Source organism: Schistocerca americana, chromosome 1 (assembly GCF_021461395.2).
Source record: "Schistocerca americana isolate TAMUIC-IGC-003095 chromosome 1, iqSchAmer2.1, whole genome shotgun sequence".
In the NCBI taxonomy this organism is placed as follows: domain Eukaryota; kingdom Metazoa; phylum Arthropoda; class Insecta; order Orthoptera; family Acrididae; genus Schistocerca; species Schistocerca americana.
The window spans coordinates 770,283,580-770,297,128 of NC_060119.1; the positions used below are offsets into that span (position 1 = coordinate 770,283,580).

Below are 13,549 nucleotides of genomic sequence, written 5' to 3' on the forward strand. Positions count from 1 at the left end.
TAGAAAAGCCAGTCAGACCTCTCAACTCACGCTTTTTTTTTAGGATAATTATAATTTTGCCATTTTTATTTTATTATTTGTTATCTATGAAAGAGCTTATGTAATTATGAAAAATTAATCTTGAAGCTTGGTCTTTCTAAGTGTGTGTTACCTTTTGAGATATATCAAACACAAAAATGTTAAATAATGACATAATTAAATGGTCTTCTGGGCCCAAGTGGTTGGTCCTCAAAGTGTTAAGTTTCGAATGAGAGTCAAATGCACCTTGGTTGATTGTACATTCTCAGACATAGAATAATTCATCTTGTTTAAAGGAAATTGTATTGCATAGTCTTCCTCCTAAAGCCTTTGACACATCGTACTTTCGGCAGACACTTGTGGATGCACTGTGTTCTGTTGTCATAAATGGTGCATTTTCTTTGCCACCAAAGTTTTATTTTGGTGCCACTCTCTTGTTTATGTTTTACTTTGCAATATTATTCTGCAGAAGAGGGCTAAACTAAAACTCTCCATTAGAGTAACAGTTCTTACCAGTCAAAATTTAAAAAAAAAAAACTAAAACCATGAAAAATTTCTGGAATTCCAATAAATTCCTGTATTTTTCCTGGATAAAAAAAAATTGTTGTGGTAGTCCCTGTTATCCTGGGGCGTATATACCCTGGATCCAATGTGGAAGCCCATTACTCAAGTCTATTCTTGCAGGAGTCATAATAGAGGTTCTTAAACCAGAATAAAATGTCTACTGTGCAGCCTGTGGATTTCAAAAGCATGTGCAATGCATAACACTTCTGATAGAGAAGGGTCTGGCTGTTGTAAGGCCTGGGTGTGCATATTTTTATCAGGCCCAGACAGATTACCACAACTCCAACAATCAAGCACTAAGAAAGCAACTGAAGATTAGTAGACAGCAAAAATGACTGCTGAGAGTCTGGAGAAATAATATCACTTGGTTGAATAGTTAAGAAACTGGAACAGCCAGAAACACTTGTGACCATTGAACACATCACAGCCTTAACAATTAAAACAACTTTCTGGGGAAGACAACCACAGCTCAGAGACATGAATAAGACACTAAACAACCATTCAAATTATCATAAAATTATAATAATTATTAAGAAGTCAAGAATGACTAGATGTTTCCAGAGCCCACACAGCTGTATGAAGGTGTTTTATTTGCAACTAGCACATTCATGTCAGAACTGTTGCATCTTCAGGTAGGTAATGGTTATATTTTGGTACAGCTGATGGCCAACTATGGAGTCCCTGCATTTGGGAACTTATCCACATTAAGCATCAAACCGCATTGGTGGACTGTCATAATAAAACTAAGCATTCCCAAAAGAGGTTTGTCAAATGTGTACAAAGCATGCCTACTGAATAAGCCAGGCCAGCAGATGTATTACAGAATTTGGTAGACATAAAACCAATGTAAGTAAAACTTAAAATCCTGTATGATGTACAAGTCGAAACAAGGCTCTGGGAGTAGACAACATTCCATTAGAACTACTGACAACATTGGGAGAGCCAGTCCTGACAAAACTCTACCATCTGGTGAGCAAGATGTATGAGACAGGCGACATTGCCTCAGACTTCAAGAAGAATATGATAATTCCAATCCCAAAGAAAGCAGGTGTTGACAGATGTGAAAATTACCAAACTATCAGTTTAATAAGTCACAGCTGCAAAATACTAACGAGAATTCTTTACATACGAATGGAAAAACTGGTAGAAGCTGACCTCGGGGAAGATCAGTTGGGATCCCGTAGAAATGTTGGAATACATGAGGCAATACTGACACTACGACTTATCTTAGAAGAAAGATTAAGGAAAGGCAAACCTACATTTCTAGCATTTGTAGATTTCGAAAAAGCTTTTGAAAATGTTGACTGGAATACTCTCTTTCAAATTCTGAACATGGCAGGGGTCAAATACAAGGAGCAAAAGGCTATTTACAATTTGTACAGAAACCAGATGGCAGTTATAAGAGTCGAGGGGTATGAAAGGGAAGCAGTGGTTGGGAAGGGAGTGAGACAGGGTTGTAGCCTCTCCCAGATGCTATTCAATCTGTATAATGAGCAAGCAGTAAAGGAAACAAAAGAAAAGTTCGGAGTAGGTATTAAAATCCATGGAGAAGAAATAAAAACTTTGAAGTTTGCCGATGACATTGTAATTCTGCCAGAGACAGCAAAGAACTTGGAAGAGCAGTTGAACGGAATTGAGTGTGTCTTGAAAGGAGGGTATAAGACGAACATCAACAAAAGCAAAACGAGGATAATGGAATGTAGTCGAATTAAGTTGGGTGATGCTGAGGGAATTAGATTAGGAAATGAGACACTTAAAGAAGTATTGGAGTTTTGCTATTTGGGGAGCAAAATAACTGATGATGGTCGAAGTAGAGAGGATATAAAATGTAGACTGTCAATGGCAAGGAAAGCGTGTCTGAAGAAGAGAAATTTGTTAACATCGAGAATTGATTTAAGTGTCAGGAAGTGGTTTCTGAAAGTATTTGTATGGAGTGTAGCCATGTATGGAAGTGAAACATGGACGATAAATAGTTTGGACAAGAAGAGAATAGAAGCTTTCGAAATGTGGCGCTACAGAAGAATGCTGAACATTAGATGGGTAGATCACATAACTAATGAGGTGGTATTGAATAGAAATGGGGAGAAGAGGAGTTTGTGGCACAACTTGACCAGAAGAAGGGATCGGTTGGTAGCACATGTTCCGAGGCATCAAGGGATCACAAATTTAGTACTGGAGGGCAGCGTGGAGGGTAAAAATCGTAGAGGGAGACCAAGAGATGAATACACTAAGCAGATTCAGAAGAATGTAGGCTGCAGTAGGTACTGGGAGATGAAGAAGCTTGCACAGGATAGAGTAGCATGGAGAGCAGCATCAAACCAGTCTCAGGACTGGAGACCACAACAACAACAACATGATGTATGTACATCTGCTGTATTCCTAACAGGCCGATGTGGTGAAAGCAGCCTGTGGAGGCTAGCAATACGCTGTAGATTTCACCTGGCTGGAATGGCTGACAGTTTCTATTGGTGTAAACCCAAATGAGTGTGGCCGGAACAGCTGAAATTTTGAGTATATCATTGCAGGACCCCTCATCACACAGTGGATGACTCACAGGACCAACATGAGAACGGGACACGTTTTAACAAAAATATCTCAACCACAGTGTGGACAGCGCACCTAGTTGAATCCATACATGTTACAGTGTATGGGTCAGAACAACATGGTATTGAACGTTACCTAGTAACAGATTTTGATTTCATATGTGCACTTTCGACCTGCCTGCCTTTATTTTAGTTACGGTTTTGTTTCAAGGTCACAAAATGTCCTGTAGCCATTTGTTTCATTCTGCTTCGCTTGAATCAAAGTCACCACACATTCAGAGACGTGTAGCTGGTGAGAAACTTTACTTTGAGAAGTTTATGGTAAGACTTCTCAAACGGAATGGCTTTCTGTAAGTCTCAATATCTCTTAATTTGGAATAATCCTACAAATTACACAAATTTATTACCATTAAACACCAGTGAACTTAATATCACTATTTCTGAAAAGTCACGAAGCATAAAATATGCATTATTTTGCAGAAAGATTGCGAAAGTGCATAAGACATAAGTAATTAACCATACCTTGTCTAATCATTTCTCGTAACCTCTCCTTTTCCTTAAAAGTATTTGGTAACCTGCCTCCATTTTGCTCTCTCCATTTCTGAAGGTATTTATACAGTATAATTACATAAGGAACATGTGCATGATCTTTATATTCCATTAAATCTAGATTTATACAATCTATATGATTCTGGAGAGCAGAAAAAGGTTTATCAAGCCGCAGATCTGGCATTTGGTTGTCAGGATGGGTTTCAATTACTGTGTGTTCTGCAACTTGTATTCTCGCATAGCCGACAAACCCATAGCTGCGACAGACAATGAAAGGTATATCCAACTCCCACAACTTTTTTGATAATGGGATGAGAACTCTGAAACAGAAGTAGGCCTACATAAATAACACAGCAATATAAAAATTCCATATACTTATGAAGAAACATTGTTAGTACACTACTGACTTTAATTAACTTTGAAAGTGACAGACGAAAACCATTATCCAAGAGTATTCATCCTTTTATGACAACTGTTCTAGCAAATTACATGAATAGTTTCCAAGTTTGAAATAAAGTCGAGAGCTACTCACAGAAGGGGAAGAGGATTGAGAGTCATCCCTGAGATAGCTTACTCAGCAAGAATGTTGTCTGTGAAATGTAAGGCTCTGGGTGCAAGTCCCAGTCTGGCACACAGGTTTAATCTATCCTGAAGTTCTATCAAGGATTTTTCTGTGTGTCCTACTGAAGCACCTCCATGTAAGGAACTTTCATTTTCATTTCTTTCGACTGATATTTTTCCTACCCTTTTTTTCAAAACTGGTGTTTATGATATTTTAATGCATCTGCAGTTCTGCTTATTCCAATACATTTACAATTCTGCTCTCATGGTACAGGTATATGCACATATATAACAATCTAGTACAGCATGTAATTTTTTGATTGACTTCACTGATCATGTTCTGCAGATCATATCAAGGAGACATGAATGAATCAAGGCACATAATATCAAAAGATGCTGCTGTTTATTTTCTGCTGAGAGTTCAGTATTTACAGAAATACTTTGATATTATCCACAGAAATTAGATACGTAAGTTGGTCACAACACAGACCTAGTTACAATACACTGCTACTTGTTCAGCTGCTTATCAATGAATACACCTTGCTGCCATGCAGCAATCAGGAATTTTCAGTCTTTGCGCACACACAATCAGATAATCTTTACATATGACCATTCAGGTATGGTTTTCTCTAAAGCTAATTGGAAATTCCAACAGCTTGCTTTATGTTACATGGGAGCATACTGAAGGCATTCTCATAAGAAAGAAACTCCATTCTGAGTCCTACACAAGAAGGCAAAATAGGCACCGGTTGAATCTATCAGATGTAACGTGTCATGAAATCATGTTATGGTGCATCATGTCATATGTGTGCAAATGGAGGTTGAACAGAACAGTCAGAATATTTATTTTGCTTCTTTATTGGTTTTTAGAGCATAGGTTGTGATGATAAGACTGGTTTGTATTGTGACCTAATGCTAGGTTCAGAGGTGTCAGTTTGGTTCCGAGTTGGTGAAGCTAATGAATATGAGAGAAATAGTAACTATAGTTATGGTAAAGCTTTCGTGAGGCCCAATTTGAAGGAGTGGTTTGTGTCTGTCATTCTGACAAGGTCGTACGTCAATGCAGATGGGTTGTATTGGAAGGTTCAATAATTCCAGCAAAGTCTATGTTAAAATTATTTTTTGTGTCTTGCAGTGTCTGCTGCATCACAGTTCAGCTGAAACTGATTTTTATTATTAGCAACAAACACCATTTTTTGGAGAAAATGTACTGGACTTGATAATGTAAGACTTTGAAGGTCATGAAGGTATATCTCATATGCAATCGCGTCACCTCCACTATGTGTTTATCAACAACTAGAATTATAAGCTGTAAAGCAACAATGAATAGCTGCTTGAACTTTAATCCAGGTTAGATTTCACAAAATTTTTGTTATTCATATAATATGAGAACTTGGCCAAGCTTTGGTGTGACCCCAAGATTTTCCCTGAGAAAATAAATGTTATGGCATTAACTGCATCCTTCTTGCAATCAGGATCACAGTGACAGCCTACTACAGCAACAAAACTAAGCTCAGACTAGGGGGGTATAGCATGTGTGGTCCTAGAATTCAGTGCTGGCTACACTCCTGTACTTAAGGAACAGTAACTATTTTCTAATTAACATTACATTAAAAGATATTTCGAAAAAAATAATGTTTGGTGATGACATCCTCATACTAACAGAGTTCAAACTCAACCTTGCCAGGGTAATGCATCAAACTCTAGACTTCATTATCCATACGGATCACCAATGTAAGCTATAAAAAACAATTACCTTTCTGTTAATGATGAACCAATCACCACTGTGAAATTGTTGAAAAAGTCTGCGCTGTTCTCTAATAGTTGTTCCACATCTTCATCAACATAATCACCGCGAACATCAGGATTCAGTTCTAACAACAGCTGTGTTGCTACCTGTGCCCGTGATTTACCACAGCTATCCACATCTAGAAAGAAACTAGAGAGAAAATTGGTGCTCATGTAGACTCAAACGCTGAACAGTTTGTTATAACCTATTCGGCATTGTGTTTGTGCTTACTTGCATCCAATATCCTCTTCCGTCACTTTCTTGCCATCTACAATTGTAAAAGCGCCGATACCTGGCAACACCAACGATTTGAGAATTTCTGTTCCCAAGCCATTTGCATTAATAAGACATACTTGCGATAACTCCAACGCAGCTTGACCGTGATCACCCCACAATCTGCACAATAATAGTCGTTAATAAATATCACATCTGATGTTTCATGGACGCAAAGGCGCAACTAAAAATTAACAACACAAAAGAGCAATATGAAGTGCAGAAAGTTGTTAACCTGAGCTGACGATCGTATTTCTTTGACTTATCTGACTGCTCCGGCGACTTCGGCGCCGGCGATGCCATTTCAAACAATAAACACAAGCAATCAACCTTCACTACCTCGGTATGGAACAATTGTATACACACACACCAAGGAGATTCACCTCCTCGTCACAGACAAAAAACCGAGGTGATGTTATCCATGTCTTTGGCCAAAATCATCCAATAATATCTTTGGACAGAACAAAAACACCGACAAGCTTTGGGAGAGTGTCTGGTCACTCTGGTGGTTGGTTGGTTGATTTGGGGGAAGGGACCATCGACCCCATCGGATTAGGGAAGAATGGGGAAGAAAGTCGGCATTATCCTTTCAAAGGCACAATCCCAACATTTGCCTGAAGCGATTTAGGGAAATGATGGAAAACATAAATCGGGATGGCCATACGCGAGTTTGAACAGTCGTCCTCCCGAATGCGAGTCCAGTGTGCTAACCACTGTGCCACCCCACTCGGTGTGTCTGGCGGTCTGTGTTCTGATTTCCTCTTCCGTAATTTTCATGAATCGCTGAAATGAGCACGGTACATCTGGCTTTCGGCTGAGTTCGGCCGATTTGGTTGTGGTTACAGACTGATCTGTAGCGTACCTCGAGTTCTATGATACCTTGAGAGGTGATTTATATTCGCGCAATTTAATCGTATCATACTCATTTTAGATGTTTCTCAGCTTTCACAGCTTGCTTACTTTCAACCTATCAAACGAGATTTTTTTTCCTGTATAAAATTTATCTTACTGCTGTCTACACCATCTCATATGGCGCACAGCAATAGCTGCAGAGGTACCACCAGCCAGGCAGTCTCCAGTCACGGCGCACAAAGTTCCAATAAGTCGAAACCTTATGGCATTCGTAAATAGGAATGTATTTATGCTTTCGCAACAAGAGCCGCAAAGAGTCCATTCTATCTGCCAATAATAAGGAAGGAAGATTAGAGTTTAATGTACTGTCGACAGTGTAGCTATTAGAGATTGAGCACAAGCTCGGATTACGAAAGGGAAGAAAAATGGCCATGCCCGTTTTAAAGGAACCATCCCAGCATTTGCTTGGAGCGATCTAGGGAAATCACAGAAAAAATCTGGTTGGACAGATGCTGATTTGAACCGTTGTCCTCCAGAATGCGAGTCCAGTGTGGTAAAAACTGTGCTACCTCACTTGTTGCCAATAGTTAGTTCAGCCACTACAGAGGGCAGTAACACTAGGAACTACTTCCTGAAGCCACAAAATAGATCACAGATTGGCATCCTTCTGCAGCTCGAGGATAAAAGCGGATGCACAGTCACACTTGGTCAATTGCTGCAATTCATCACCAGCAGCAATTCTACAGTCACCAACCAGTCACTGACCAGTTGTCACTATTGTTGCCAATCTACAGTTGCTGCAGCTGTAGCCCAGCAGCTATAAAAGAGTGATTATCAACCAGCAACTGCTGAGTGGCAAAGTGTTAACCTGGGTTTAGACAGACATGAACTTTTTTACACATGCTTCCTCCCACCACTATGCTTACATGCACATTAGCGTTGTAAATGCTACTTCCACAACTTTCAGGAGGGCAGCAAGTGAAATTATTCGTTTGGGATTTTAGCAGTTTTTATCTGAAGAGCTGATACTGATGTTGATGAACAAATATCAGACACACAAATGTTGGGTATGATAATGGGCAGCTTGTAGGAATCTTTTGGGAACCTTCAATACGCTACCAACTGATTAATCGTCCAAGAACGACGTTTCGTTCAGAATCATTTTCGAATGAGTAAAATCAGTTTTGTATTCTTTTTTACCCCCCTTGAACCATGGACCTTGCCGTTGGTGGGGAGGCTTGCGTGCCTCAGCGATACAGATGGCCGTACCGTAGGTGCAACCACAACGGAGGGGTATCTGTTGAGAGGCCAGACAAACATGTGGTTCCTGAAAAGGGGCAGCAGCCTTTTCAGTAGTTGCAGGGGCAACAGTCTCGATGATTGACTGATCTGGCCTTGTAACATTAACCAAAGCGGCCTTGCTGTGCTGGTACTGCGAACGGCTGAAAGCAAGGGGAAACTACAGCCATAATTTTTCCCGAGGAAATGCAGCTTTACTGTATGATTAAATGATAATGGCGTCCTCTTGGGTAAAATATTCCGGAGGTAAAATAGTCCCCCATTCGGATCTCCGGGCGGGGACTACTCAAGAGGACGTCGTTATCAGGAGAAAGAAAACTGGTGTTCTACGTATCGGAGTGTGGAATGTCAGATCCCTTAATCGGGCAGGTAGGTTAGAAAATTTAAAAAGATGATGAAGAAATAAATGAAATGTATGACGAGATAAAAGAAATTATTCAGGTAGTGAAGGAAGACGAAAATTTAATAGTCATGGGCGACTGGAATTCGTCAGTAGGAAAAGCGAGAGAAGGAAACGTAGTAGGTGAATATGGATTGGGGCTAAGAAATGAAAGAGGAAGCCGCCTTGTAGAATTTTGCACAGAGCATAACTTAATCATAGCTAACACTTGGTTCAAGAATCATAAAAGAAGGTTGTATACCTGGAAGAATCGTGGAGATACTAAGAGGTATCAGATATATTATATAATTGTAAGACAGAGATTTAGGAACCAGGTTTTAAATTGTAAGACATTTCCAGGGGCAGATGTGGATTCTGACCACAATCTATTGGTTATGAACTGCAGATTGAAACTGAAGAAACTGCAAAAAGGTGGGAATTTAAGGAGATGGGACCTGGATAAACTGAAAGAACCAGAGGTTATAGAGAATTTCAGGGAGAGCATAAGGGAACAATTGACAGGAATGGGCGAAAGAAATACAGTAGAAGAAGAATGGGTAGCTCTGAGGGATGAAGTAGTGAAGGCAGCAGACGATCAAGTAGGTAAAAAGACGAGGGCTAATAGAAATCCTTGGGTAACAGAAGAAATATTGAATTTAATTGATGAAAGGAGAAAATATAAAAATGCAGAAATGTTGGAACACGTGAGGCAATACTACACCTTACGACTTATCTTAGAAGAAAGATTAAGAAAAGGCAAACCTACGTTTCTAGCATTTGTAGACTTAGAGAAAGCTTTTGACAATGTTAACTGGAATACTCTCTTTCAAATTCTGAAGGTGGCAGGGGTAAAATACAGGGAGCGAAAGGCTATTTACAATTTGTACAGAAACCAGATGGCAGTTATAAGAGTCGAGGGGCGTGAAAGGGAAGCAGTAGTTGGGAAAGGAATGAGACAGGGTTGTAGCCTCTCCCTGATGTTATTCAATCTGTATATTGAGCAAGCAGTAAAGGAAACAAAAGAAAAATTCGGAGTAGGTATTAAAATCCATGGAAAAGAAATAAAAACTTTGAGGTTCGCCAATGACATTGTAATTCTGTCAGAGACAGCAAAGGACTTGGATGAGCAGTTGAACGGAATGGACAGTGTCTTGAAAGGAGGGTATAAGATGAACATCAACAAAAGCATAACGAGGATAATGGAATGTAGTCAAATTAAATCGGGTGATGCTGAGGGAATTAGATTAGGAAATGAGACACTTAAAGTAGTAAAGGAGTTTTGCTATTTAGGGAGTAAAATAACTGATGATGGTCGAAGTAGAAAGGATATAAAATGTAGACTGGCAATGGCAAGGAAATCGTTTCTGAAGAAGAGAAATTTGTTAACGTCGAGTATAGATTTTAAGTGTCAGGAAGTCGTTTCTGAAAGTATTTGTATGGAGTGTAGCCATGTATGGAAGTGAAACATGGACGATAACTAGTTTGGACAAGAAGAGAATAGAAGCTTTCGAAATGTGGTGCTACAGAAGAATGCTGAAGATAAGGTGGGTAGATCACGTAACTAATGAGGAGGTATTGAATAGGATTGGGGAGAAGAGACGTTTGTGGCACAACTTGACTAGAAGAAGGGATCGGTTGGTAGGACATGTTTTGAGGCATCAAGGGATCACAAATTTAGCATTGGTGGGCAGTGTGGAGGGTAAAAATCGTAGAGGGAGACCAAGAGATGAATACACTAAGCAGATTCAGAAGGATGTAGGTTGCAGTAGGTACTGGGAGATGAAGAAGCTTGCACAGGATAGAGTAGCATGGAGAGCTGCATCAAACTAGTCTCAGGACTGAAGACCACAACAACAACAACAACAATCTTTTTTAGTCAAAATTTTGATCTTTACAAAAGTCTAATACAAGTATGCGAGATGCCTTGCCAGCTCACATTAAATTGCAAGTAACACGGAAATATCTGGGTACTGGAGTCACTCCAATATGTGCAGTGCATTCTGAAGAGCACTACTTCTACATTTTTGTTATCTACAATACATTGTAGGTACATTGGAAAGTGAATTTTTTTGTCTCAACAGTTTAGCTTTGTTTTTATTATCCGAGTTAATCAATATATTGGAAAGTAAAGTTTTTGTCTCAACAGTTCAGCTTTGTTTTTATTATCCGAGTTAATATTTTGATAGGTCACAGATATTGTAAATATACAACATGTATTTCATTGGTAGGGTACTTAATTTCGTAACCAAACATTGTACTACTGAACAGAACAGTCATTACCCAATGACAGTGCCAGTATGAACACTGTTATATTTACATAGAATTTTAATGATGGTCAAGAGTAGTTTAAAATCTCTAACCAGATATAAATTTCCATTTCTCGTTAATATTTACACTAACATATTATCATTATACTGAAATAAAAAATACCTTTGCAGTATAGACTGTTCTGCTACAACACAACCATTAGCAAGTTCACACTTTCAGTTTCAATACTTTTTAATCCAATTCCTATCACACTCCTTAAGAACATTTGGTCACTTTATAAAATATTTATTTACTTAGTTGAAGACATAGCCCATTATTTTGGCATGACGCTAACTTTCGATACACATAAAAAAAACGATTCTGGATATGTGCTATTGAACAAACCAGAGCAGAATGAGAGCAGATCCACCTATGGGCATTTGCTGAAGCTTGCAAATCAAGCAAAAATGCAGAATGCTTTTCAACTTTCGTAATTTACGTGTAAGTTGGGCGGACAGTGTGCAAATATGATGTTTCCACGTGTAAACTGATTTACATGAGTGGTGGTGGAGAGAGGCACTTGTAACAATTTCATGCCTGTGGAAACATGCCTTTACTCAGACTCGAACCTGAACAACAAACTGTTTGTTACAGCAGTCCGGATTGAGCTTCTATAGGTTACATAGTTCACTTTCATTGTGTTACATTAGTTTAGTGTATAGCCACACCTCATTCATCACTCAGAGCTAAGTATATCTGTGTATATTATTTTGATAAATGCTTAATACTTGTTTCATTTTGTGTTATCCATATTACTTGAGTCACACATATAAACGCTCTGTGATCACACCAGATGCTAGTGTTCGAGCAAGTTACCTTTGTACAGCAACTACTTTTCGTTGGTATGGGGTTCACTTCCTCCTATCTCCTATATTGGGTGCTAGACTTGTTTTCATGAATATGACATTTGTTGTGTCCACTTTCATGCTGAGTGTAGGTCAGAAAAAGAGCTTAAAATGAAACTGTCATTAGAGAGAATTATGTAATTAAAGATATTGTCAACATAAAGATTTTGCTTCACTAGGCATAGACCTAGGGGTAATATTCCATTGGCTTCCTCTAACCTTCAAACTGCTTTTCCCAGACAGTTCTACAGGGATCTACACCCTAACGGCATCCTGCACCATGGTAGGACTCAGCATTTTCCACATTAATGAACACTACAAGAGTTGAAAGAAGTCAAAGTTGTCAGATACAAACCCTATGACTCGTCTTGGTTTGAACCTGAAATCTTTAGAACTTTAGTCAGACACTTCACCATGGAATCATTATGCCACCACAAGACATTATGACATCTCTCCTGGAAACACCATTAAGAGAAAGTAAATGCAATCATGTAAAAGTACGTATAACAGGGGAAAGATACTGCCAATAGGAAGACTGAAGAGACCTTTGGAGGGAAAAGGAACAACTGTGCGAATATCAAGAACTCGGATTATATGCTGGAGCTAAGCAAAGAAAGGAAAACTGGAAGGTGGAAGGAATATACAGAAAGGGCTCTACAGGGAAATGAACTTGAAGACGATATTATAGACAGGGAAGAGGTAGTAGATGAAGTTGATGTGGGAGATATGATACTGTAAGAAAAATTTGACAGGTCTAAATCGAAACAAGGCCCCTTGAATAGATGACATTCCCCCAGAATTATTGAGATCCTTGGGAGAACCAGGCATGATACAAATCTTCCATCTGGTGTGCAAGACATATGACACAGATGAAATACCCTCCAACTTAAGGAATAGGGTATTAAATCCAATTCCAAAGAAGGTAGGTGCTGACAAGTATGAATACTACTGAACCATCACTTTAAATATTCATGGGTGCAAAATACTGACAGAAATTATTTACAAATGAATGGAACAATTGGTCATAGCCAACTCTAGGAAAGTTCAATTCGGGTTCCAGAGAAACATGAGCAATTCTGATGCTATGACTTATCCCACAAGATAAACTGAAGAAATGTAAACACATTTTTATAGATTCATAGATTTAGAAAAAGCCTCTGGCAATATTGCCCTCAAAATTTTGATTGTAACAGGGATGAAATACAGGGAGCAGAAGGTTATTTCCAACATGTATGGAAACAAGACTGCAGTTATAAGAGATGCAGAACATGAATTGGAAGCAGAAGTTGAGGAGGAAGTAAGTCAGGGATGTAGCCTACCTCCAATATTATTCATTCTGTTCATTGAGCAACTAGTAAAGGAAACCAAAGATAAAATTTGGAGAGAGAATTAAAGTTCAAGAAGAAGAAATGAAAATTTTGAAGTATGGCAATGTAATTCTGTCAGAGGTGGCAAAGGACTTGAAAGAGCAGTTGAAAGGTGTCTTGAAAGAAGTTCAGAAGATGAACACCAGCATAAATAAAACAATGGTAATGGAGTGTAGTCGAATTAAATCAGGTGATGCTGAGTG

General features: G+C 38.9%; 1 protein-coding gene across 1 annotated transcript in view; it reads right to left on the bottom strand.

The window, feature by feature from the left end:
- Positions 1 to 6,678, bottom strand: part of LOC124612122 (NEDD8-activating enzyme E1 regulatory subunit) — a 45,792-nt gene extending 39,114 nt beyond the window's left edge. The window contains exons 1-4 of the mRNA XM_047140302.1: positions 6,533 to 6,678; positions 6,256 to 6,420; positions 5,992 to 6,174; positions 3,648 to 3,994 (exon numbers count right to left, since the gene is read on the bottom strand). Coding sequence (XP_046996258.1) covers positions 3,648 to 3,994; positions 5,992 to 6,174; positions 6,256 to 6,420; positions 6,533 to 6,600 — 763 coding nt within the window. The 5' untranslated portion in view covers positions 6,601 to 6,678. The remainder of the gene's footprint in view (positions 1 to 3,647; positions 3,995 to 5,991; positions 6,175 to 6,255; positions 6,421 to 6,532) is intronic.
- Positions 6,679 to 13,549: the final 6,871 nt, after the last annotated feature.